At 43.4% G+C, this 27144-nt stretch overlaps 1 protein-coding gene across 3 annotated transcripts in view; it reads left to right on the top strand.

Annotated features, from left to right (window-relative positions):
• PINX1 (PIN2 (TERF1) interacting telomerase inhibitor 1) overlaps positions 1-21836 on the top strand; it is a 77312-nt gene extending 55476 nt beyond the window's left edge. For all 3 annotated transcript variants that reach the window (XM_061200760.1, XM_061200759.1, XM_061200761.1), the window contains one exon: positions 21135-21836. In XM_061200760.1, coding sequence (XP_061056743.1) covers positions 21135-21608 — 474 coding nt within the window. In that variant the 3' untranslated portion in view covers positions 21609-21836. The remainder of the gene's footprint in view (positions 1-21134) is intronic.
• Positions 21837-27144: the final 5308 nt, after the last annotated feature.

Genomic DNA, 27144 nt, shown 5'->3' with positions numbered 1-27144 from the left:
TTCGAACCAGCGTCAGGGCCTGTGCTGTGAAACAGGTGTCTTGATTTCAGCTCAGCAGCATCCTTGCTGCAGTTCTGCCGTCCTGTGCCATAGACTGACGTAGGGGAGCTGTGCTGAAGTCAGGGGATGCAGAGACTGGATCAGCTTCAGTTCAAGCCTTGATACTGTTTCTTCTCGTTGGTTCTTACTGTCAGCATTGCTGTAGGGCAGGGTTTCCCAAAAGGTATTCCCTGCAACACTAGATGGTGTTAATAGATGTTTGGGAGGGGAGGGAGGGCTGGGGGTTGATGATTGTCATGTCACATGTTTGAATACATTTGGGAAACACCTGATGAAACATATAATTATAAAGCACGTTTTGTTTTTGTTTTTGTTTTTTACTGCATCCTTCTTAGAGTTTTTTTATGTGGCAATGGACATGGTATTTCTTCAGAGCTTCTCTGACTTATTTGACTGTGGACGCCTCTTTTTGAAAAACCACCTATTTATGCCTCTTAAAACAAGCTGAGGAGCACTGCTCTAGTAGGCAGAGTAACAGATTTTTATAATCTATCTGAAGTTAACAAGTTAGTTTTCAAGGTCTTCCTATGTCCTAAACATTTTATGTTTTAAGGAAAATATATTACCAGAATAAAACTAAACGAATAGAACAGCAGTGTCCAAGCCATGCCTCACCAGCTGGGTCTTCAGTATAACAGAGAATTATTGCCATTTCTTTTCCCATTCTGTTCTCTGGAATGTGATTTGACGGGCAAGTGAATATTAGGATGGAGGCTAGAATATAAGGTAGAAAAGTTCTGACTCATCAGATTCTTACAGATTATCTCCACTCCGGTTGAAATTAACCAAATCAAAATTCCTGTCAGCTCCACTTGGCCCAGCAGACACCAGTGTCCCTCACCTGGCTAGGGTCTTTGACTTCAGATGGGCGCCCTCCTCCCCAGGCTGCCCTCTACCTGGTTTTTGTGCATAGTTTCGTAGAAGCCTTTCTTACCAGAGCCAACAAGCTGCTTCATGCATTCAGCAGTTATTGGATGTGCTTTTCTCACCATTATTACCTGCAGCCCTAGGCACCTTCCATCTCATTCTTACTTGAGCCCACTGTTTCTCCAAATCTCTGAGCTCTTTCACCACTTGGCATCCAAATTCATCAGCAAGTTCTCTTCATGAAATACCTTTACCTTTCTTCTGTGGGGATAATAGTTTCGCTTAAACCACGCCAGGCAGTTGAAGGAGGCACTTCATTTTATTCACCCTTACAAATTCTGTGTTCAGGGACTTCCCTGGTGGCGCAGTGGTTAAGAATCCGCCTGCCAATGCAGGGGACACGGGTTTGAGCCGTGCTCCGGGAAGATCCCACATGCCGCAGAGCAACTAAGCCACAACTTAGTTGCGCCACAACTACTGAGCCTGCGCTCTAGAGCCCGCGAGCCACAACTACTGAGCCTGCGCTCTAGAGCCCGCGAGCCACAACTACTGAGCCTGCGCTCTAGAGCCCGCGAGCCACAACTACTGAGCCTGCGCTCTAGAGCCCGCGAGCCACAACTACTGAGCCTGCGCTCTAGAGCCCGTGAGGCACAACTACTGAGCCTGCGCTCCTAGAGCCCGTGCTCCACAACAAGAGAAGCCACTGCAATGAGAAGCCCGCACACCACAACGAAAAGTAGCCCCCGCTCGCCGCAACTAGAGAAAGCCCGAGTGCAGCAACGAAGACCCAGCGCAGCCAAAAATTCATTAATTAATTTAAAAAAAAAAGCTGTCGCAAGAATTAAAAAAAGAAAATTATGTGTTCAGTTGAAAGGGAAGGACGCTAAGGCAGCATGAAAAGGATTCAAATGATTTTTGTGGGTAGGGGCCTTTTGGTTGTTTTTTGGTGACTATCATAATATTTGGAATTCCCTATCGTAGATTTTAATTTTTAAAAATGTGAGATCACTTTAACTTTACCTATTTAGGTAATATAGTATGCTTTGAGAGTCTTGGATTTTTTTTTTATAAGTAGTGACTCTAAAGTATGTCATGAAGTTACAAGGTAAAGATTTTCTTTTACTTAAGGTGACATTGATTGTTGAAAATTTTTGTTGGCACCTTTAGAAAGGACCCTTTCTGACTCATTGATTATAGCAGCTAAGAAAGACTACATGGGAGTGAGCCAAGTCCTTTGTCTGTAACCAGGTCAGAGGAATTCTATGAACTTACTTGGCTGAGGTGGAGGTTTGATAACCCTTAGCCATGTAGGTCTGGTGATTTTTCTTTCTTTGATATTAGCACTTTACCCCAGTCCAGGTGATTTTTGCTGTTGTTGTTGCTGAGTGAATTAATCTTAGAATTTTTCACTTTTAAAATCAAGAAACTTCTGAATTTTCTGATTCTCTAAATGAATACCCACTTTCTAAGTGGGCATAACATTGACCCTCTTTAAATATTTGGAAATGTGTGATGTGTTTATTTCTGACTTCCACCTCCTTTATCACTGTTTCTCTCCTTCAGTAATGTTAAATTTCGCATTCTGACATGGACAAGGAAGTTTGCTCTGAATAAATACAGTAAATAAATGGTCTTTCTCTTCCTGGCAAGAATTCAGAGCACTTTGTTTTTGATGTCACACACACAAAAAATGCCATCTTAAAAATATTGGTGCACTTGGATTTTAGTTTTAAATTCTAAAAGTCTAATTTGAATGCATATATTATTTTCCCACTCATTTAAAAGTAATAATAGGCAAAGGGTTTGATGCTTTTTACTTTGCAATATTGTTTCAGCCTTAAGCAGATATATAACAAAGCAACTTCTTGTGAGAAAACAAAAGTTCCTTTTCTTCTTGGTTAAAGGAGGTGTTTGTGTGAATGTTTACAGAATCTCTGTATTTTTAAATATATTTGTAATTGCACATTTTAATTGGTGATAAATTACCAATCAGTGAGCATTGGTAACTTTGGTTCTTATGAGTCCATTCCTAGAAATGCCCCCTCATTGCCCTTCCATAGCATTCTCATTTTTGAAGAGAAAAGTCAATGAAGAGAGGTATTATATTACTTGGCAAACAACTGCTAGGCAATGAGCAAATCCATTTTTTAACAGTTTACATTTGTTCAGATTCCTAAATCTTTGAATGTAGTTTTCTTATATAAAAGCTATGCGGACAGCGTAGCTTTCCACACACCCGTTTGAATTATTTTGCTACTTGTTTGAATCTGTTAATAGATATCCATTACAATAATGTTTGTTTTAAGTTTATCTTAAGTTAAATCTCCACAGGTAATAAGGAGTATACTAAAATGCTCTTAAGTGACTCATGTTACCATGATTTGTTACAACAACATTCATTAACTATATTCATGTTGCTGCTTTGACAGAGATCCCTGAGGCTAAATGACTTGTAAACTCACGCTGCTTTTATTTTTGAAAATAGACTCTTTTTTGTTTGGTTATTGAGACTAATGACCTTTCGTAATAAAAATTAAAACAGGTGCCTACGTTCCACTGGACCCGTGTGTTCTTCTTTTAGCATTAGCCCATTAGAAGCTTTTGAGTGGGAAAATAGCGTAAGACATTTGAACAAACCGGGTTCAGGAACATAACTCTTGGCTCAGAAAACTCTTGTGTCATAAATAATAATTTGGTTTGAAACTTTTTGTAGACCAGCTAATAGAGGATTATATAGACAATATGCTCATTAAAATAGTTTAGGGAATGCAGACACTAGTAGATACATATTTGAGGGCAGGAACTACTCAAGCTTATGCTTCTAGAAGCTCCTCAAGGCAGATCTCTACCCCTAGCAAAGTCCTAGCACATAGTAGGCACTCAGCGGATGTTACAAGGGTTGGAAGAGTGAGTGCACTAAGAGCCACAGCCAGGGGAGCATGATTTGGGAAGAAGACAGTGTGGAACGGAGCTGAGAGTCCAAGGGGAGAGTCAGCATCCACGTGGGCGTGGGAGATGCCTACCTGGGGAAGAGGTTGAGTTGTGATGTGTAATTACAACTATAAGTAATACATGTTATGATGTAAGTAATATCACAGGTTATAACTATATCATATATGTGTGTGATGTGTATACACACATGCACACACAACATAGAATGCCGTTTGTTGCTAACCAGAGTCAGGTACACTATAGGCCATATATCTCACGTTAAAGCAATCCTATCCTGTCCCTTAATTCAGCGGTCTCCAACCTTTTTGGCACCAGGACCGGTTTCGTGGAAGACAATTTTTCCATTGGCGGGGGGCATGGTTCAGGCGGTAATGCGAGCGATGGGGAGCGGCAGATGAAGCCTCGCTCACTTGCCCACTGCTCACCTCCTGCTGTGTGGCCCGGACCGCTACTGGTCCGCAGCCTGGGGGTTGGGGGCCCCTGCCTTAATTAGTGCCTTTTTTTCTACTACATTCACCTGTTGATAAACCATTAGTCTGAAGATCCTAAAATTATCATTAAACCTGCAAGAGTCCCTTGTCTGCATATGGTGCGCCATTTGCAAATCTCTCATAAATTCGATCACTAAGATTATTTTACTGTGAATATGCTTTCCTTCCTTCATTAATCATGAACAGTTCTTGAGTGTGTGCTGTGTGTCAGGCGCTCTTCAATGCAGTGGGCTGGAAGACAAGGCTTCCCAGACAGCCCTGTGCAGACACGTGCCAGGAACTTAGACTGTAGTGTCTGCGTGCATTTGGAAGCAACTGAGGGATTTGAGGCATAGAAGGGGCATGATTATTTTTGCAATTTAGAAAGATCCTTTGGCTGCAGGAAATATGGAAATAAGAATGAAGGCAGGAGGAGGAGGCAATAGGCAATTCAGTGAAGAGGCTGTTGTTCCAGAGAGGCATGGAAAGCCTGAGCCAAGGTTGTGGCAGAGAGCTGGAGCGACAGGAACAGATTTGAGTGATACCAGGGAGTCGGGTGGATGCCCCAGGACTCAGGGTCTGACTCGGCTTAGGCAGCTGCACGAGTGGATGGTAGTGTGGTTCCCTGGGCTGAGGAATGCCGAGGGAGGAGCAGATCTGTGTGTACTGATCAGTTCAGCAGTGAAGTACCAGCTTGCAAAATGTGTGTGTCGTCCTGGGCCTTCCCTGCAGTCACACTTTTTAACTTTGTTCCCACTCACTGTATATTCACTTGCCTCTCATTTCATTGCTGTTTCTATTAATTGGTCTTTTTCACGCTTCACCTGATGCTGTGAGGTCCTCTTTTTGTGGACCTATCCACATCTGCCAAAGCCTTTCTTCCCTGCCTTCCTGATAAGCCTCCTTCGTTGCAATTTGGCTACTTTCTCCTGTCACTGCATGTGGTTGAAGGCTTTTTCCCTTGGGTCTCATTAGAATCCCTGTAGACACGAGCTGGTGGGTTTGGCGGGGAGGAAGCTTGAGAGAGGCATAGGGACCATCTGGAGGTGAAAGGGATGAAGGAAGGAGCTGGGCGAGTGGCAGAGGGAACTCAGAAAATACCTCCCGGGATTGGTTCAGAGTCAAGGGCCACACCTGCCACTTGGAACGACGGCAGTCTGCCCTAAGTGCAATTATCCTGGAGGAAAGAGCACTCTGCCCTAAGCTTGTGGGGTTTTTTCTGTTTGTGTGTGTGTGTAAATTTCAAATGATTTTTTTATTATAAAAGCAGTAAATATTCGCTGTAGAAAAACTATTGCCTATAGATATGCATTAAGAAGAAGAAAAAAGCCATGATCCAAACACCCAGCGGTAACCATAATTAAACCTTGGAGTGTGGAGGGCCGTGTGTGTGCGAGGGACGGTGTCCACCACTTCCTGGCCATCGCAAAAGCAGGATCACAGTGTACATACTGTGGTGCACCGTTTTAAAACTTCGCACATGTTGTCTCTTTAGGAGCTTGCGTGTTTAGCTCTGCCACTGAGCCCAAGGAGCGTGCTGCTCACGGCCCCAAGCTCCCTGGCTGCGTTCTGAAGGCGCCTCGCTGGACCACTGCTCTCTCGACAGCGGAAGGAGCGCCTCCGGCCTGCCCCCCACCTTGTTGGCCTTCTGTCCTTCTCTTTACCTAGCATCCCCTCCGTCCTGCTTGTCAGCTATGGAGAAGATAGGCTTTTTCACTCCCCCAGCATGTTTTGGTGCCCTAAAAGTTGCCTGGTAATCGAGGGAAAGAAGGAGGTGGCTGGAAGGGGTGAGGCTGGCAGGAAGCCGTCCTGGGCTGGGCCCCTTTAACGAGCCCACGAGCAGTTTCCATTCCCCGCCTCCACTTTCATCCTGTGCTCTTCGCTACCCCTCATCCTGCTTTTCCCAGTCTCCTCAGTTCCCTGGTATTACATAATATTCCTGTTAGGCTCAGTTCCTGTTTTGCTAGCAAGAGGAATTGTGACTCTTTCAGGGAAAAACCCTGTTCTAACATTAGCAGTGGCTCTTGGTGGCCAATCCATGATCTCATATGGGAAACACACCGCTTTGCTGGCTTCTGTGTTCCCGTCCGAGTCAGTGCACGGATGGGATTACCTTTCTGCCTCCGTTGGATTCCCCTCTGCCTTGTCCCTTCTGTGGGAGTCCAAGGTGGTATCTCTTAGGATAATGGAACTGCCGGCTTCAGTCCGGCCAGTTAGTGATCACTTTCACTCACGAGTAGGTGCCTTGGGTTACTCACTACACTCCGGAGACAGTTCTCCTAATACACTGGCAGACAAGACGTACATTCACTTTTTAAAACATTTTATTATGGAAAACTTAAAATGCAAGAAAAGTAGAGAGAACAGTAAGGGTCCCCACCTACCTGTTCCCAGCTCAACAATGATCAGTTCAAGGGCCAGTATTATGTCAGCTGTACTCCACCCACTTTCTCTCCAATTATTGAAGCAATTCCTAGACATCACATCACTCTATCTTGTTATCTGATTTTAGCATTTCATTATACATCTCTAAAAGGTAAGGACTCTTAAACACACCATCCCAGTGCCGTTATCATACCTAAAGAATGAACCACAATTCCTGAATGTCATCAAATCCAGGCAGTGTTCAAGTTTTCCCAGTTGCCTCATAATTTTTTAGCTTGTGTGTGTGTGTTTGAATCAGGATCCTAAGAAGATTTGTATATTGCAATTAATTGATAATGTCTTTTAGACTCTTTTAACCTATAAGTTCCAATTACTCCTCTCTTTTTTCCTTGCAGTTTATTGTTGAAGAAACCTTGAATTCCTTGTCTTTATAGGATTTTCCATACGCTGGATTTTGTTGATTTCATCTTCATACATCCTTTAATACATGTAATACATTCACTTTTTTTTTTTTTTTTTAATTTACTTAATTTTGGCTGTGTTGGGTCTTCGTTTCTGTGCGAAGGCTTTCTCTAGTTGCGGCAAGCGGGGGCCACTCTTCATCGCTGTGCGTGGGCCTCTCACTATCGTGGCCTCCCTTGTTGCGGAGCACAGGCTCCAGACGCGCAGGCTCAGTAGTTGTGGCTCACGGGCCCAGTTGCTCCACGGCATGTGGGATCTTCCCAGACCAGGGCTTGAACCCGCGTCCCCTGCATTGGCAGGCGGATTCTTAACCACTGTGCCACCAGGGAAGTCCCTTACATAGCTTTTAACAAGTACTTAAATTTATTTTATGTCTTGATTTTAGACCTAGATTTGGTGGGGTTTCTATTTCTCAAACGGAAAAGCTGACCTGGGGAAGGTACTTTACCTAAGAACAATCTGAACCGTCATGTCAGTGCCCTTTCTAAAAGGAAGGTAGCTTTTAGAGGAAATTGTTGAGTAGACTTTGGAAATCAGTACAGTTAATTTATTCCTATGTATCACTGAAACCTGTAAATAGAGTATCAGCTTTAGGTATTCATCTAATTCTTATTCCAAAGTTGTTAAAGTTTCAGATTGGAAATTGTTTACCTGCTTACTTTGTGATCCTAAGAAAATCTTTTTAAAAAATGTATGATGTACCTTTTAAACAGTGATGTTATTCATTTAGTTAAAGCAATTATTTAATTTTAAATTATCACCCTCATGCCCATCCCATCCCTTCCTCCCTGTTAAGATGATAATTACATTTTTAGGGAGGCGAAAGCATAGCATTTGTATTATTCTGTTTTTTAATGGACCCCAATTACTCGGAATTGGATTAATCATGATGCATGACACATTATCATTGGTCACAGTTTCTTTTAGACTCCCTTTTAGGGATCCTAATAAGGATCTAGAACTATTAGGCTGATACCTTGTGGGCACCTTCTTGAAATTAACGGATCAAATCAGCTGTCTTTGAGCTGAAGTTAAAAGTGAACTTCAGAACCTGCTCTCTAGTCATCTAGGCTCAGCCTAGATCCTGTAGTTTAGGCTGTAGAACAGGCTATATAACTATATAACAGGCTATATATAAAGAGGCTCGGGGCTTGGTCACGACTCCCTGCAGTGTAGTCTATCATATTTCATCATTCTTCTTCTGAGTAATATTATTTTAATTGCTTTCTTTGTTTCTAGTTCCCCTGATCCAGACCCTTCCAATTCCTTTCTCTTTTTAACTCAGATGTTTCTCCTTGCCATCCAAGAGCATTGTTGAATGACAAATGTTTAAATGAATAAGACATAACCCATTTTCACAGTCTAGTTGGGAAGTCAGAGATGTGCAAAATCAACTGGAGCAAAGACCTCGAGTGCTGTGCCAGAGGTCTGGGGACATACATGATGTAGTGATCAATTCAGCTTGCAGAGATTAAAGCAGGTAACATATGTGTGTCGTCTTAAAGGAGTAACAGTTGCCAGGTTGAAAGGCCTTGCAAGGAGAAAAGAAAACCATACCCACAAAGACACAGATCCTTGAAAAAGCAAAGGGTCTTTGGGGAGCAACAAGCACATTTATAGGGCTAGACTGTAAAGGTGGGTAGAGACGGGCAAGCACCCCATACACTTATACACTTCTCCCCCCCGTGTTACTATAAATAAATCCCAGAAATCATAACATTTCACCCACGAACACTTCAGTACTTCAGAACATATCTCTAAAAGGTACTTCAGGACATATCCCTAAAAGGTAAAGGACTTTTAAAAAATGTATAACTCTAAGACAATTATTATACTCTGTAAAAATTGGTAAAAATTGTATACTATCATCAGTAAGTGTTCAGAGTTTCAATTTTCATAAATGTCATCAATTTTAGTTTTCTTTACAGCTTCTTTGTTTGAGTCAGGCTCTAAGTAAGGTTCACGTATAATGATTGGTTGATGCATCTCTTTAAGTTTCTTTCAATCTGTAGATTCCCTCTCCATATCTCTTTCTTTTCCTCTCTAATTTTTAGAATGAAATTTAGAATAAAGATTTTCACATATCTACTATTTGATTACCTAGGGGTAATAAATAAGTAATAAATATTTTGTTTATTTCCTCTATTTACCAGTTTTCACATGGAAGAGCTTCTCTAGCGTTCTCTGAAAGGGACCAGTGAGTTTTCCTTTTCTGTATCACTCATGGATTGAAATATATTTATGTTTCAATGTGTTGCATTTGTCATCTTTATTTTTTATGATGAAATTTTCCATCTGCCCAGTGAGAACCTCTTCAAGTTGGTTCCTAAATTCTTTTGACGTGACCCTAAATGGTATTTGATCACTCCTCCTACCTGGTATAAGATTTTTCAGACCCACCTTGTACATTTGCTGCCCCAGATTTGGAGTCATCCATTTCTCCCTGGTTCCTTTTTGTGGTAAATGATATTTAGAGACCAAATCTAGGCAGTATGGTTGCTCACTGCTACTAAGTTGGTCTTTGTTCCTGGGCCTTAGAACACTGATAGAACTGTAATTTTTTTTAATGGTAAAGTATATTATGAGTCTATATTCGTATTCCTTATTCAAATTCAGGACCATAAGACTTAACATCATTAATCTTTTATCTTTATTTATCCACAGTAAGATTCTTGGAATCTATCAATTCTAGAAATAAAAAGCATTAAAATATCACATTACTCATTTGCGTATTTCCCATTGTATATACGGTAGTCACAGAATAACATCTATAATTTGATTATCAAAAAAAAAAAAAGTACATTGAGGGGTTTTTAAAAAAAGTTTTTTTGGCCAATTCTTCTTGTCCTTAGGGTATATCCCATTAGGTTATGTACAGTCAAATTACAGTGTTTTAAAGTCATTTGGAATTTTGTTCTGTGAAAGGATTCAACCAACTGGTTGCAAAGTCAGGTTCATTTTTTTTTTAAGAAATTGCCTTCTTAAATTTTAATTGTGTTATATGTCCATTGACTCCTGATTATGTTCTCCATTTTTATTCTCTTGATTATTTTGTAAATTATTCACTGCTGTAATTTGAACTTTGCACAGACTTTTACACGGAACCCGATTTCCAGATCTTTCTTCTTTACTTGGTTATCCCACTGGTCAGACCGTGCGGCTCTTACTGCTTGCACATAATCCCAAGAAGAAAATATGGTTATATTGTAGGCAGTCTTTAACCTTGATACATACATACTTGGCATGATTTAGGACATATTATTTTTCTGCCACCGTCTATTCCAAGATGGAAGAGTGATTTTTCTGACTAAGCCTGGGAACAGATATTCCCATTTCAATAATGGGATGGCTAGGGAAGAGCTAGCCTTTTCTCCCAAAGTCACCTAGCAGACTGGTTGTTCATAACGGGATGCTTGCCTGGTCCTCTTTTCACCTCCCTACCCGGTATCTGCCATTTTTGGTAAAAGCTCACCCCCTTAGACAGGCCAAGGTAGATCAAAGATTTAGGAGAACTACTCATTTTATCCAGATCGTGGCACTATCTGTGTGAGCAGACCGTCTCAAAGTAGGTTCAGCGTAACTATGCTAATTCCATGGGATGGCCGTGATGTTATACCCCAAAGCGTTCCAAAGTGAAATAAGTCTGGGAAATTCTGAAATTTAACGACTGCCGATCTCTCAGATGATGGTGCGCATTATGAGCTGAAGGGAGCAATAGCACAGGTTTGTTTCTCAGGCTCACTTAACTATGAATCCATCCCAGTGTGTCATCAGGCGACATGCTGCGCTGGAAAATAAGCCTCCTTCTAGATTTCCCTTTACAGGACATAGGCGGGACAGAGGAACATGTTAACGCCTGTCACAGGGATCCACTCAGCAGAATTCAGATTCTGAGAGAATTCTGTGGGACACACGGCTTGGTTCCATCAGCAAGAACTTGAAAAAACAAAAAAGACAGGCGGTGGGAACCTATAGTCTGAAAGAGACAGGAGACATATCAACCAATCACAATATATGAACCTTATTAGGAAACAGATTCAAATAAATTGTAATAAGAAATAACTTAAAAGACAATAAAGGCAATGTGAACACAGACTAGATATTTAGTGATGTTAAAGGATTTTTGTTAAATTTTTTATGTGATAATAGTAATATAGTTGTGGATTTTTCTTAGAGCTGTTATCTTTTAGAGATACATACTGAAATACTTATGAAGTATATGATACTTTTGATTTGCTTTGAATTAATATGAGTAGAGATGGTTATAATGGTGATAGTTGGTTACTGTGGTGATAAATTTTGAAGCTGGGTAATGGGTATGTTGTGTTCATTATACTAGTTTATCTGCTTTTCTGTATATTTGAAAATTTACATGATAAAAACATTTTAAAAAGAAGACTGCCAGGACTTCCCTGGTGGTCCTGTGGTTAAGAATCCACCTTCCAATGCAGGGGACGTGGGTTCGATCCCTGGTTGGGGAACTAAAATCCTGTGCACCACAACCTGCATGCCACAACAAAGATCCCACAGCTGCAACTAAGACCCAACACAGCCAAATAAATAAAATTAAATACATTACTTAAAAAAAAAAAAAAAAAAAAGAAGACTGCCAAATCTGTATCACTTTCACATGAGTTCCTTAGAAATCACTGAGGCCATAACTGATTTAAATTTCCTTGCTCAGTTTAGCCCAGTTTACTCCAGCAGCTTTGTTCCCCAAAGAGGTCATCAGTGACATCCTCCTATATTTGGAAGAGTATCTCAAAGCCTTGCTTGTTTCTTTGCGATATGGAAATGGAGTGGTGAGTGGCCCCAGAAGACACTGGTTGTCTAAATGGAGGCACGTGTGCCTGTAGGAAGCATTCTCTTTGCAGCCTCTGGTTTATAGGCCCCTGGTTGGAACATCGACAAGCAGATCGGACTTGTGCTACGTGCCCGGGAGCCAGTAGCACAAAGCAGTTAGGGGCAGGGCTCAAAGCAAGGAAGGTGGTGGTGCATTCCAACCAGAAAGGAAGTTCTTGTAAAAACTTCTGTCCCTGTTGCTGCAGTTTTAGCAAAATAAGATGTAAAATGTGTGGTTTTTTTAAAAGACAGTTTTATTTGAGCCAAACCATTTTAAGGTATGTTAAAAACCTCACCTCTTTTCTTCATTCTACACCCCTTCCTACCTCACTCCCTCCGATCCCCAAGCTGCTCACCACCCAGCCCCCCTTAGGCTAGTTTGTTGCCAGTCATGGTGCTGTCCACTCTGGAAAGTAGCAGGAAGAGCTGATAAGGTGCTGAGGACAGAAATCTCTGGTCTTATCTCTCTCCAGCACGCGGTGCCGAGAGTGCATCCTTTTCCTGTCCTCGGACAAGAGACATAAACCGACCATCTCCTGGCAGCAAGGACTTCAAACAGGGCTTGGGGGCCTGCCTCTACTTTCTGTAAGGCCAGAAAGGAGAAAGTGGCTCACTGCTTTTTTGAAGGTTGTTTTAGTACCAGTAAAAATGTATGTTGTCTTCTAGATCAACAAACATAACTTCATAATAAGACACGAATTAAAAGAGCAGAAGAAAAGAAAAAGAAGCAAGGGCTGAGGGCAAGGGCTACCAAAACAACCAGAGCTGTTAAGTCACTGGGCTGTTTTGTTTGGTTAGACTTTTTGTAGGTTTGGCCCGAAGGATTAGATTTGGCTTTTTGTTGACAGATCAAGCAAATGGTTTTAAGAGCTTTTGTGATAATAAAAAATTGATGCCCAGATGGCCCAGTGTTGGAGGAGAAGAGTGAAATATTGGTTCATTTTTCCTTCTGTCCCTCTGTTGTGGCAGGAAAGCAGAAATAACATTCTCTCCCAGATTTTCATCCTGTGATGTAATGAAAATAAGATGAAGAGGAACCTTCCTTTGGGTTTTAGTGCAGCTGGTGGCTGGTGAGGTGATACTTTGCTTCTTATGCTATAGTCTGGAGTGACCGTGGTAGGGACACCGGTGACATGGGTGTAGGCGTTACCATCTCCCCTCTGGGTCCTCCTTGGAGCCTCACCAGGTAGACCCAGAAGAGTCAGTCAACCTCACTTCATCCTCAGTCATCTGGATCCTCCAGTTTGCAACGTAAAACTTTGCAGTATAGAAGAGACCAGGCTTGATACTTTGTTACCATTTTTGGAAGACATTGGTCACTGGCCAATGCTCACAAACAGCCAATTGTTGGAATTCCAAAAGTTAATGACACCTTAAGAATTGTGCTTATTATATAATAGTAAAGGTCCAGTTTTATTCTTGCAAGTTTCTTAGTCTCCTGTTACTGAGTGCTGTGAAATTATCTAGGCTACAATGAATGTTAGAATTATAATGAACCTTAACAACATAACTGTTGCTTTTCAAACTGTATTCCGTAAAGCCCTGCGAGTTCGTCAAAGATGCCTCGGGGGCCTTACAAAGGGAGAGGAGGGTCAGGACATGAGCTTTGGGTTCCCCCAACGCCACCTCAACCACTGTTCCCCTGGTGTGTTACACATTGGCCTTCTGTTTAAGATTTCGTCTGGAGAAAGGCACGCACTGCTAAAACCATGTTTGAAAAAAGTCACTGAGTAGCCCTCCTTCCTTGTTTTGCAAACGATTTGCTTCGAGGCCCAGAGAGTACAGTGACTTGTCCAAGATCACACATTCTCTCAGATGTGAGTCAGATTTCTTGACACCCAGGTCATGGCCACTTCTACTACACTGAACTTAGCACCTTTCTTTCTTTCCTTTGAGTATTTTATACCAGTGCCACTCAAAGTATCGTCCACAGGCCAGCCCGTGACAGGACGGAAATTGAGAGTAAGCATTTAGACACTTTTATAGTAGTGTGATTAATTTTTAGAAATTGGAACTTGTGTTTTATATGTCTTTTTGAAATTTTGTTTTCTAATTTTTTTTTTTTTTAACAAAAATCTTGGCCCACAATAGATCGGAGATTTTAAAAAGAAAAATAATTGGCCCTTCACCCCTGGTAGTTTGGGAAGCACTGTGATGCAGGGCATTGAATCTCCACAGAGGTTGAGCCAGTTATGGGCTGCAAACAAGAGGCAGGTCTTGCTTTAAGGAACTTTTTTGGATTCTGAGCAGGTAAGGAGGCAATATTACTTGTTCTTTTTCCTTAATATGTTTCTTGCTTATAAAATAAAATTACAGCTTGCATGAAACTAAGAGATGATATATTTAAATATATATGATAATATATGAGAAGAATTATGTATTTAATAGCAGTAGTAATGTTTAATTTTTATGAACTGTTTGGAATTGTAATCTCAGTTTAATTGGTTAGAGGTTTTGTTGAATGGAGTTGTATTGTAGTTGGTTTTCTTGTTTAGTTTCTGTCTATTCTAAAAAATAAATTCTCCTGATGTTTTTTTTTTTTTTTAATTTTATTGTGGCAAGAACACTTACATGAGATCTACCCAGACCTTTTTATAATTTTTTTTTTTTTTTTTAACTGTGTGTCTCCCCCAGATGGGAGCTCCTGTCTGGGCCCCGGCCCTGGTCAAGTAAACAGTAGCTGCTGTAGCTGCTCAGTGGATGTTTATGAAGGACTGGATGGCCACAGCTTTGGACCTCAGCCTCCTCAAGATCTTATTTTTTTTTGTATAATTTACTTTTATTACACGACTCAGTGATTTCAGGATTTTATCTAATTACTCTTACTAACTTAAATATCCTTTAAACATAGAATTATTTTGCCCTACCAAATTTACTCCTAGAAGTATTTTTAAAGTATTTGTTACTTTAGTTTCTGGTCAATTAAAAAGAGGTCTATATAACGATTAATCCCATATAGTATACAGGAGCTGAGGGAGAGGACTTTATTAATAACTTCATTCACCTGAATTAATTTACCTTTCTCTTCTTAGTAATCTTGACTATTCCAAATAACTATTCATAGTCTATTCCTTGTTTCAGAATAGTAGGTTCTCTAAAATCTTCAAAAGATGCTATGCTTTCTGTAATAAGGAGCCTAAATTTGAGTTGTTAATGATTCCTAAGTGATTTTCAAGTCAGTGGAGTAAAGGTGGAAGAGACAGGCCCTTCGTCAGCCTCTGCTTCTGCTTTTGGAGGCTCAGGCATTAGCCTTCAACTACTTATAAAAGCTTTTTGTCCTGTCTCCAGAGAGCAGGGAACAGAACCAGTTGACCTAGAATCATAAACGATAGCCAGTTTGGATTATTTTTAGGCTTCAATCAAAGAAATTGGTACCTGTGTCACATTGATCATTTCTAGCTTTGGAGGAGCCTCGTTTATCTTGTAACGGCCAATGTGTTGTGAAATGTTGTCACATGGATCACTGCAACTTTCCAGGCCTTAAGACCGTTGAGGGAGGCAGGAAACCTGCTCCTTTTTTCTTTTCCCTCTCTTTCCCCAGAGGCTGTATGACTCTTGTCAGTAGCTCTGATGTCAGTTGCTTGAGAGAGGTTGTTGCCATGGAGAACCATCCTTTTAAAACATGTTTATGTTGGCTTTTCGTAATGAGTGGTAATTTGAGCGGCTGATGAGGCAAGTGGAGAAAAGAAAATGAACAGCTTTGTTAGCATTGGCCTTCCTACGAGGAATTTGGCATTATTTGTATTTCTTTGCTGTTGTCCAGGGAAAAGCAAGCTATTCTGTCCCTTCCAGTTCCCCATTATCTTCTCTGAGATGTCCAGTTCATTTATCTGGGTCTGTAAATTCCAGGCAGGGTTCTAACGCCTAACGTTAGGGAGGTATCTGCCTGCTTGCAGTGGGTTGGGAGTTGTCTTTGATGTCAGATCACTTCGTAAGCAAACTTCGTCCATGTCTGCCAGAAGTCAAACGGCAGATGGCAGCCCTCTCTACCCCTCACTAGCATAATTCAGTAAGTTAACAAGAGACTGAGATTGAGAACTTCATCAAAACCCAGAGCCCTCTAACCAACTCGGTGTGTGTGTGTGTGTGTGTGTGTGTGTGTGTGTGTGTATACTTCACATGCATCTAACATTTCCAAAAAGCAGATTATATTTCATAATAAATTTATTCATTCAGCAAATATTTACATAGCATCTGTTTACTTATATACTAGAGAGAAAACAAATTTTTTTTACTGATGAAATTCAAAACTTTATTTATGGACACTGATATTTGAAATTCATGTAGTTTTCATATGTCATGAAATAGTCTTCCTTTGATTCTCCCCCCCTCCCTCCCCCCATTTAAAATGTAAAAACCATTCTTAGCTTGTGAGGTATACGAAGATCGAAGATCGGCAGCAGCCGGATATGGCCCTCGGGGCATACTTTGCCAGCCGTGTTCTAGAGAGAGCCCTCCTGGAACCCCTGCACAGGTCCTGGGTTCCTAGAACCTGTTTGCATGAGCATTCACACACTGTACACATGTACACACTCACATAAAGTTAAGAGTTGCTGTGTAATTCTAGTTCTGTTGTTGTATTTTTTATTTTTAACCCCTCTTCAAATCAAAACTTCCCGTCAGTCAGTGGAGTCTTGTATTTGTTTTTAACTCTTGTGATGCTTGCTAATCCTGCAAGTGATTGTGTTTCCCAGGCAGATTCCATGAGGCTGGTTATTTCTGAGACTTTGTGTGTTTATCCTAACTCCAGATGTGAGTGAGTGAATGATATCTTGAAAAAAACACCAGATTTTACCCCTGAGTAGACTTCTTGTGAGTGCAAAAATAGCTCATTGTCAGTGAAACAGTGTTTTCAATCATGTGGAAACCAAAAAGGTGCCATAGAAAGCAAGAGAAGAAATGCTGACATAGTCACACAATCCCTGGTTTATGACCAGCATGTTGATCACTCCTTGCTTAACCTCTGGAGGCAAACCATTTTGATGACTCCCGGGAATGCACAGCTTCCCAGGTTGTGTGATCAGCTCAAGATAACATGTAGGCTGCACCTTAACAACCTGCTGCCGGGGGCTTCTCGTGGAACTTGATCCACCTGTTTTTCTTCTCAGAATGATCTCCTGACTTTGCCTCAGATGTACTCTAGAACGCTCTTGCTTTCCAGCCTCTTCTTTTGATGGCAAGAACAGTCAACCCATGCATGTTATTTTATTGCTGATGTTCAGCCCGCCCCACATCGTGCATGTGATAGTTCCATAAAACACAGCACCTCATTTTTCCGATTTACCTAATCTTCCAGAAGGTGACATGATAACATGTGGAATAACAGACCAGAAGAGACATGTATGGATCGTTTGCTGAGCTGTGCATCGCTCAGGGCCACAGGGAGTGATGGGCTGATCACACTAAAAGACACTGGGGTGCACCTGCAGAAGTTAGCGAAGCGATTTGCACTGTGAGGCAAGGTGGCATCTGATTAGAAGGGTGTGGTTTCATCTGGGTGGGAAGACTGTCCACTGCAAAATGCTGGTTCTCTCTTTGCTTGCCACCCTTCCAAGCCCCTTCTAGTCATGAGCCCCGCCTGGCATGCAGGGGAATCTGTGCTGACAAATACAAAGCTTCTGGTTCAGTGGGGGAGTGGGAGTGCTTCCCAGCCTGGGTCTGCCTGGGGTTGGTGCCTTTTGTGCTTTCCTGGAGCGCTTACCATGTGTTTGTTCTTCATTAGAGGCTGTGCTGAACACAAATGAAATAGGAATGATTTCTGCCCTCAAGGAACTTAAAAATTCCTGGGGAAGATGCTTAGAAAACAAATTATACAAAACCAGGAAGTAGAAGTAACCAATTGCTAGTCACAGTAGTAAACAAGCGAGGTTGTTCACAGGGGACCAGCTTCTTGAAGGAGGCAGCTCTGCACTTGATCTTTAAGGGAGTGACGCACACAGCTGTGTATGAAGGATCTGGAAGAGCGTCGCGGGCGACCGCGGCAGCGCCTTCGGCTCCCTCTGTTGCGAAGGGTTTCATGCTCACATGTCCGGGTACCCCCTCACCTCAGCACTGCCCCTATCTTGACGGGTCATGAAATGGCTTCATACCTGAATTTATCACTGTCCTAAGTGGACGGGCGCCATTTCTGCCTCCCAGGAGACGTCAAGCCATAACTTGTGTTTGTCAGAGCTGTCCTGCCGGAAAGTTTAGGGAAGATGCAAGTGTTCTTTCAAGCTACTCACTTGCCAAGCTTTCTTAACTCTTCACAGACTAATCCAGCACAAGCTGACGACACGGGCTGGGGTGGAAGCGTGCGTTTGTTCATCACAAGCAGTAGTTCTCAGAGCTAGTGACCCCGTTGCTAAGTCCATTACCCTTGAGCTCTGGGTGTCTGCTTTTTCTTTCCATGAGAAAGTTCATTGAAGGATTACTGTTGCAGCCTGTGTCTCAACGTGGAACTCAAAAGGCTTCAGTCTTCTTGTCACTTAAGATCGGCAGTGACATGAGAAAGGCTGGTGAGCTAAAGCGTTGTGCCTTTGAAACCTCGTCCTGGACTGTATGCTTATCATAACTGGTAGATTTTATGCTTATGGTGCATCTGCCCCAAACACCTCTCTAAATTCTCTATCCAAGCTGCTGTGTTTCCCTGCCCCAAGAGTTACTAACAACGTTCTTCTGAGAATAATAAAGAGAATCCTCTTTATTTGGGCAATTCACTGAGAATATAGAAACAGGGATTGTAATCACTGTAGTAAAACTGGGTTTATGATTTATAAAGTCATGAAATATGAGACCCGGGCTTTGCTTCTACAGCAGTCAGGTCTGCAACCTATTCCTCCTTTGTTTCCATGGTTTTCAAAACAGGTACATTCCTGGAGTGTGGGAGGCTGCCCACCACTCTCCCCTGCAAGTCATTGTTTTGCCTCCACTTTCCTTGGGTGCTGGCACCTCTGTGGCTTGTCTCCACGCCCCGCTGAGCTTGGTGTGCAGTGGCCCATGATTATTAAAATCCTTATCACCAGAGGACTTGATTACGAGCAGAGTTATTTTCTAGGATTAGAAAGGCCCGCAGAGTTCAACAAGTGACTCAAAAATGATCTTGTATTTTCTAGTAATTAAAAGTGTGATTAATACCAGTAATTAGTTCCTGTGATTTAACTGTTAAAAGCAGGAATTCAGAAGGTAATAAACAGGTGAACAAGGTAAGGAGCCATAGGATATGACTCGGATTTGAGTTCCTAAGACACAGATACACTCCAGAGGAGTTGGCCCACGTAAGACAAACTCCTTTCATACTGAGAAGCTAAGTGAGACCTATTTTATGTGAACAGGCCTCCTTCATGGAGACTTGCCGTGTGTGGCTGTGCGCCGTTACTAAATGGAAGGCAAGACCTTTCTCGTCCATCAGGCGGGGATTGGCTGGGATCAGGAGAGCCTTGAGAAGGTTTTTCATCCTGCTGTGCAAAATTTCAGCTCTTTTTCAACATTTGAGGAACAAAAAGACAAAGTGACCTTGTTTTTTTGGCTCCTGTGGCAGCTATTTTTAAATTTTTCTCAAAATTACCTCATGGGATTCCAGCCAAAATTGAATATTGATAGATAACATTTAAAAAGCTCATTTGGTTTATTCCACATGTTCTGCATTTTACCTTTTGAAAATTAAGAAACTGACTACGTGATTTTGTGTTTTTAGCCCTGAGTAAAATAAGGTTTGTGCTGATTGGATAAGCTGTGATGTTGTTGGTAAGGTACCCTTTGGGGAGAGCTCTCTGGGTCAGCGGCCATTCAGAGCCCAATTGCCCACTGATATAATATTGATTCACCCGAAATTTCAGACGGGAGGCTACTTTGATCCCACTGAGCTGGGTTTCGAGTGCTGCAGTAACAAGAAAATACATGGTCCAGTTATATGTGTGGTTGTAATAAAGTTAGCTGCACAAGCAGAGCTTTGCCCGCCCAGTTCAGAATAATTTGCAGACTCCTGATTTGGAAACTGATTTATTCAGAAAACTGTTTTCCCACCCCATGAAAGGGTCGGACCACCCATCTCGTCCTGTGCGAGTAAGTGAATGTGAAGGGGGAAGCCAGGTAATTATGAAAACCTAAGTTTAGTGTACTTGTTTAAGGGCTTGATTATTTTAAAAGACTGTGGGCAGAATTATTCCAGACACTGACCTTACTTAAAGCACAGTCCTTATATGTTTCCTTTTGAAGGTGCTTCCTTTTTCACTCACACGTTTTCATCTCCTTACTGCCAGCCAGCCACAACCTATATGGTGTGATACCAGCATTTGATTTTTTATCCCAGCCTATTAAGTTAGGATTCTTTTTCTCTTCTCAAGCCTTACAACTGAGTGTATTTATGTAAAATTAAAATGTAAACCACACTTAATCCCGGCGGTTATGAGTGAGTAATTCCTCCATTTAGAAGCAGACGGACACAGCCATGGGTGTCTAGTTCACGGCAGTGTAGGGGGGGGCGTCTCATGTCTCCCACCCCCAGCTGAGGGCAGAGGGCACCCCAGCTCTCCTGTTCCTTCCGGGAGGAGGGGGGCACACGGGCCCTTCCAGCCCTGGTGCCTCCTCTCTCGAGCGGCTGCCAGAGGGCCACGCTCTGGACACACCAGGGTCGAGGCTGGCACATGGCTCCTGGTTTAGCAGGGGCTCCCATATACGCATGGCGTCTGAGCTTGTGGGTCAGGGCGCAAAGGCCTGTGTATCCACAGCGAGACCAAGTAGGTGTCTGACGACACCCCAGAGCTCCGGGCTTTTAGGGTCCTTGTTTCTGATGGAGACTCTAGGAACTTAGTTGCCATTTATAAGGTTGTTGCCAAGGAGCCGTTCTGTCAGAATGACGTCCAGGTGACTCACCATCTACCTTGTGAAGTTAGCCTCCGACTCCCTGGCCTCCCACCCCATACGGCCCTCAGCTGGTGCGCGTGGCCATCTCATTCCACACCTTGCAGCTCAGCTCTACCCGACGGCCGGCGAGGAGTCCAGGGGAAGCCCGGCCCCCCAGCCACGTGGTCTCCGGGCTGCCGAGGGCGCGGGGCTCCGGGTGGTGGTGAGTAATTAGCTGATGCATAACCGGTGTTACTCTTTTCCCCACCTCAGGACCACCCCAGTCCTGACGCTGCAGAGGGGACTGACATCTCCCCCATGACCACCAGTGCCTTCACCATCCGCGAGTACTTTGCCAGGCGCATGGCGGAGCGCAAGAGTAAGGCGCAGGGCACGGCCGTGGGGCCAGAGGCTTCAGAGACCCCAGTGGAAAGGAAAGCAGGGAAGAAAAGAAAGAAAGAGGCGAAAGATAAAAATGTGGAAAATTGCACCCACCCCAAGGCCAAGAAGAAGGGAGACCAAGTTGAGTGGCAGCTGGGAGACCCCCGTTGGGACGAGAATTCTGGTGCTGCTTCTGAGGATGGAGAGGGTTGCGTGGGGCCACTCGATGACCGGGACGCTCCCTCGAAGCCCAGAAAAAGGAAAGAAAAGAAAAGGGGACAGAAGCAAGCTGAGACAGCAGAGGATGGTACGCTAGATGAAACACCAGTGAAAAAGAAGAGGAAAAAGAAGAAAGGTTCCAAATAAATTCTCTGGAGCCAGGGCCTCCCGGCTCCTCAGCTGTCAGGGCGCTGCTGGGGCAAACTCCCTGGCCCGACGTCAGAGCCGGTTCACCCCGGGAGCCGTGCACAGCCTCTGACACGCCCGGCCCTGCTGCATCTCGCCCTCACGCTTTCCCAAATCAGATTCCCAGAACTTCTTAGTGTCCCAAATCATGGCTCTCAGAAACAAATAAATTTCTTTTTTAGACTCTGAGTCCACCGTATTTATTCCCCTTCATGTGAATACATCATTATGTGCCCTCGCATGTGTGTGTAGGTCTCTCACAGTCTGTATTTGCTCTTGATTTCTTTCAGTGACAGTGAACTGTGCTTCCTTCTGAAGGACTCAGTCTAATTAAAGGATTAAGAGGCAGTAGTTTGCATTCAGATAGCTCTTTTTGTTCTATAGCCAACCATATGTTTCTGCCAAGTTGGTTTTATATCATTACATTCCCAAATCAGAGAGTTGTTTTGGTCTGGTTTGGTTTGGTTTTGATGGGGAAATTGTTTTAATGCCGTCTTTTCCACTAAGCAGTGGCAGCCATGTATTTTGAGGAGTTTAAGAGGTGAGCTGACGGTGGGGGCAGTTTAACTTCCCAGCTCTCACAGGAGCCCTCTTGCGGTTCCTCAGCGAGAGTCGGTGGTCGGATATATTTCCATTAGGTGTCCTCAAGGACAGATGCCCTAGAGTGGACTCCTCCCTAACGGTAACCATCAGGAGATCCTCAGGAAGTTAAAAAAAAACTGAGACTCTAAGGTTATGAAATTAATTTCATCTAGATTGGGACTGCCTTGTGAAAGTTCCTAAAAGTATAAATATCACATAAAGAGTAAAAGATACCTTCAGTCCTGCTCACAGCAAATGGTGTCACCTCCTGTGTTTATGCTGCCTCTGCCACACCCTGGTGTGTCTCCCTGTGTGCAGGTTAAACTCTCCCCATGCGGGTTTCCCTGGAAAACTGCAGACACCTTCACACCCCCTTTGGGACACAGAATGCAAAAGAAAGCGCATGTTTAAGACTTAGAGGTCCAGCACTGTGGTTTCCTCTCTTCTGCTGTCTTTGTTCTCTTGACCTCTCCCTTCTTTTCTTTTTCATCCTTTCCCCCTTTTACTCCCTCTTCCTTGCTCTCCCCCCAGATTTTCAGTTCCCAGTTTTCTCTTACCCCTTGCTGGCTCTCTGCTCCCGGTCCTGCAGACCTTTCGGGAACTCTGAGGATGTGGTACAAGGGCGGGTCGTGTGCTGCCTTCCACCTGATTTATAGATGCTCCTGGGTAACAGTAACGAAAACTCACTACAACCTGATGAGCTTTTGCCCTGGATTTTAACCCTTGTGGTCACACATTAGATATGAAGCATGGCCCCAAGTTTCTTAAAACTGAGAAAATATATGAAGAATGTTTGATTTTAGTCTCCTAAGAATTCTGAATGGTGCTAGTTGTTTACAAGGATACACACGCACACACCCCACAGAGAAAATTCTTATGAATTCAGAGCCTGAGTTCTAGTTTCTGAGTTTATTGTGGCCCTCAGAGTTTAGAATCCCAGGCAAGGTCCAGTCTAATAAAGCAACAAAGATTTTTAAAGTCACTTTTCTTCACAGAGGGCACATGCCCAAGTTATCTGTGCTTGTCCTATCTTGTATATGAAACTAGAGTTCCAAAAGAACTAGAGTTCCAGAAGGGAGTTCCAGAAAGAAACTAGAGTTTCAGAAGGAAGTGGGTATGTATGAAACCTAAGGAGAATTATCTTTATTTATATATATATAGACTGGGGTAGGGTTTTTTGCCTTTTCATTTACTTTTAACTTCATTTGCCAATAAAAATGAGAGCCAGGAGGATATGCTGAATTGTATGCAGGAGGAAGAAACAAATGGGCATTTAGGGAGCAGGGAGCTGCATCTCGGCCAGGTGGGGTGAAGTGGGTGGTGGGAAGACCAGAGGAGGGAGGTGCTCAGGGGCGCTCTCCGAGTTCGGAACCCAAGGCAGTCGCATCGCGAGACTGTTGAAGTGTGACTCTCATGGAGAGCACCTGTAGACTGTGGCGATTATTATTTTAAAGGGCCGCAGAAAGAACTGAATGATTTTAATAATCGAGTGGGTAGCCTGAGAAAAAGGTACACGCTCAGCAAAGAGCAGACATCGTGACCATTTGCTTTGAATAACACAGAGTATTTTCTCTAGAAATGCTCAGCTTTCATTTTTCCCAAGTGTCTCCTTTTCAGGCCACTTAGTTTTCTGAATCAAAGTGGAATTTAGAACAATGAAACGTATGCTCTCTGGACACTTGCATTTCATAGGCATGATATTTTAAAAATTGTTAACGTATGAGCCCTATTTTTTGCCTTAATTTATTTCACTCGGTGAAAATGTATTAATTCTGTAGTCATCAGTGCTTTTCTTGGCATCCTTCAGTTTTAAGAGGGAAAGTAGGTTCCCAGGAAAAGATTTGTCCCATGAAGAGGTTCTTAAATGTTGTCTTGTGGTGCCCTTCTTTTGTTTTCTGTTAATTGTAATAGAAAATAATTATTACTATATGCTGTTTTATGTGCCCAGCCCTGTTCCAAGCACTTTAAATAAATCAACTCGTTTAGTCTTCAGACAACCCAGTAAGATAACCGTTATTGTTTATCCCCTTCTACAGATAAACTCTGCTTTATAAAAGGACCTCTTTGGATTTTTATCACTAAGTTTATGCTGCTCCCAGGGAACCAGCAATGCTCTAGTCTCCTCTCTGCCCTGGCCACACACCCGCACTTTTTTATTTAGTTCTCACCCTTGTGACATCACCTGTCTTTAGCAAGATTTTCTATGGCTGATGCTCTTCACATGCCATTGTTACTTTTAAATGAGAATATATTTGAAAGCAGCTGGAAAACTGTGAAGAGTTTTACAGTTAACTTGAGTTAGTATTGTTGATACGAACTGTCAAAAATGCTTTCTAACACCGCATGTTAGAAATTCTTGATGAGTTTTCCCTTCCAATGTGGTCAAGAGGTTGGTGGGAAATTGTTTAAGTAACTCAGCTTCATAAGGCCTGTTTGCCAGTCTACAAAGCAAAGACAGAATTTCTTCCAATTTGTAGAAAATACTGATCCTTCTGAAAGATGAAAGCAAAACGAGCATTTGTTCTATACCACAGTGCCTGTCTCTGCTTCTCTCCTCACCTGCTGGCTGACCCTGGCAGGAGCAAGCCGGGACCTGTTTTGTTTTTTTTTTTTTTTAGGAACACCATCAAAGAAATGTTTCAGCACCGTCTGCCCGAGCGATCTCAGCCTCTGGACTAGCCAGCAGCGCCGTACTTAGATTTGAGTAAGAACTTCCCCACCGTCACCCTGTTTGTCTTTCGGGTTCTGCAGCCACTGCAGTTTGGAGCCTGTTGCGCTGGCTTGCAAGGCTGGGGAGGTCAGATCGGTGCTCTGATATCTGATTTTATAGTGCTCAGTTATTAGTGAGCAAATTAGTATGTCCTAAAAAGGGGATGACTAGACTCCTTGCATGAAAGTATGCTCTCCAGTTAGGAGACACTGAATACACTCAAATGACATGCACAAAGCCCATGGGAACAGGGCAGGGGATGCCGAGAGAGGCGCTTGCAGGGAAGGGTAGCTGGGAGCAGGGGCACGTTCCGGTTGCTGAGGCCCTGTGGCTGTCTGCAGGGCGTGGGCTAATGCACACATGCCCACCGGGTGCTTTCCTCCCACCTGTGCTGAACTTATTTATATAAGCATTAGCAGTCAACTTTTAAGGAAAACTACAGTGAATTATTTGACCAAAGGAAGAATTTTGTAGTAATTAGTTACATCTCAAATTTTCTGTTGGTATTTCCTATATTGTGTTTCCTTAGAGCAAAGTACATGGTTGCTGAAAGACATTTATTTGTTCTAAAAACATTTACTGAGCTGCAACTTCAGGCTGAGCCCAGGCCAATTCAGGACGGGGAAACAGATCCACTACAGGGTCTACCCACCCTCAAGACCTACCAACTTGTGCCATTGAGAATGGGCCGCTGTGCCCTGGGACGCTCTCTGTGGGACATACCCGGACTACAAGGGCTAGATGGTGTTGCATCTCCTTCAGCTTTTGTGCGGGTGTTAAGTTGGGTGGTTAGCTGTGAGACATTCTGTGCTCACTCATTTGACTTGAACCTGAGGAATGACTTTCTACTAAAATCTCCCTTATTAACAAGATTTCTAAGTCTGTGATAAATAAGCAGAGTTATGTGCACATTCCTCCATATAGAGTAAACTAAAAATGTGTTTTGCGTAAGTGGGGAGTGTGAGAAAGATAGACCCCAGCTTCTCTCTCTCATCCTCCCGTCCCCCCTCATCCCTCCTGCTACCAGCACATCGGCTGAGGGAACCAGGTGTGGAAGTTCTAGGAGGGGTGGCCTTCAGGTAGCCTCACATCACCTAGCAACCAGGACACCCTTTGAACATAGATGGAACAAACAGCTATTGACAGGCATTTGTTAAGGAAATGGAAAACGGCTGAAGGCAAACCCCAACTCCAGCCTTCAGAACTTGGGGAAATGAGGGTGTGAGAACTCCAGGGGCGACGTCCAGCACCTTAGCTGGTGGAAGCATCCCCTTCTCCCTCGTCCTCGTGGCTTTCCCCCGCGAGGGGCTTCATTCCAGGCTGTCTCCGTCTTCCGCCTTCTCCTAGACTCCCTAGAACTCCCTTCCTGAGTGTCCTTTCGCGAATACCCCTCAGCCCTTCCTCTTACTACTGTCAACTAAGCATGAGAAGGAGACAGGAGGTCTTTGAAGGTTTCGGCCGCACTCTGTTCTCTCTCTCTCCATTCCCTGTACATATGTATTCATGGCTGACATTTCTGCTCATTTCTGGATGAGTCTTAGCGCTGTGTCTCTGTCCCTCACCAGTCAGTCTCAAGCCAGGTGATGTTTTCATCCGGCATCTCCAGCCAGCCATCCCGAGGGCCCCTCAAATTCAGTGGGTCTGGAAGGAACTCTGGTTCACCCTTCCCAGGCCACCTTCCGTACCCTGTTAGTGCTGCATGTACCCCATGTTCTCAACCCTCTGGCTTTAGCATCTGTGGTTGTTTGTAATAATTCAACCTGATTAAGTGACCACCGTCAGTGTCCTAGGTGAGTCATCGCCCCACGGGGCTCACAGCTTAGCGCTCCCTCCCTCCTGCCCCCTCGGCCTGGCTCGTGGCCTGGCTCTCCTTTCCATTCTTCCAGTTCGCTCTGTAATACACCCTCCCAGACCCTTGCATCCAGTGCCTCGAGGGTCCCCCACCCCGGCCTGCAGTCTCTTGCTATTGCCCATGACGGGCTCTTCTCTATCACCGCCCCCTCTCTCCTGCTGGCCTGTCTTCTTCACCTACTGGCCTTCCAGGCCTGCCTTCGATGCCATCAACAGCTTCTCCAGCCTTTTCTCATCAGCCCCCAGAAGCAATCTCTCCTTCTTCCGAATTTTCATAGCGCTTTCTGACTCAGGGTCTACCCTGTAGTAGAACTTTGGGATGTATCATTTTCCCCATGCAGGTCGAGGGCCTCT

This window comes from Eubalaena glacialis, chromosome 9, assembly GCF_028564815.1.
Source record: "Eubalaena glacialis isolate mEubGla1 chromosome 9, mEubGla1.1.hap2.+ XY, whole genome shotgun sequence".
In the NCBI taxonomy this organism is placed as follows: Eukaryota; Metazoa; Chordata; class Mammalia; order Artiodactyla; family Balaenidae; genus Eubalaena; species Eubalaena glacialis.
This window is presented reverse-complemented; position numbering and strand designations above follow the sequence as displayed.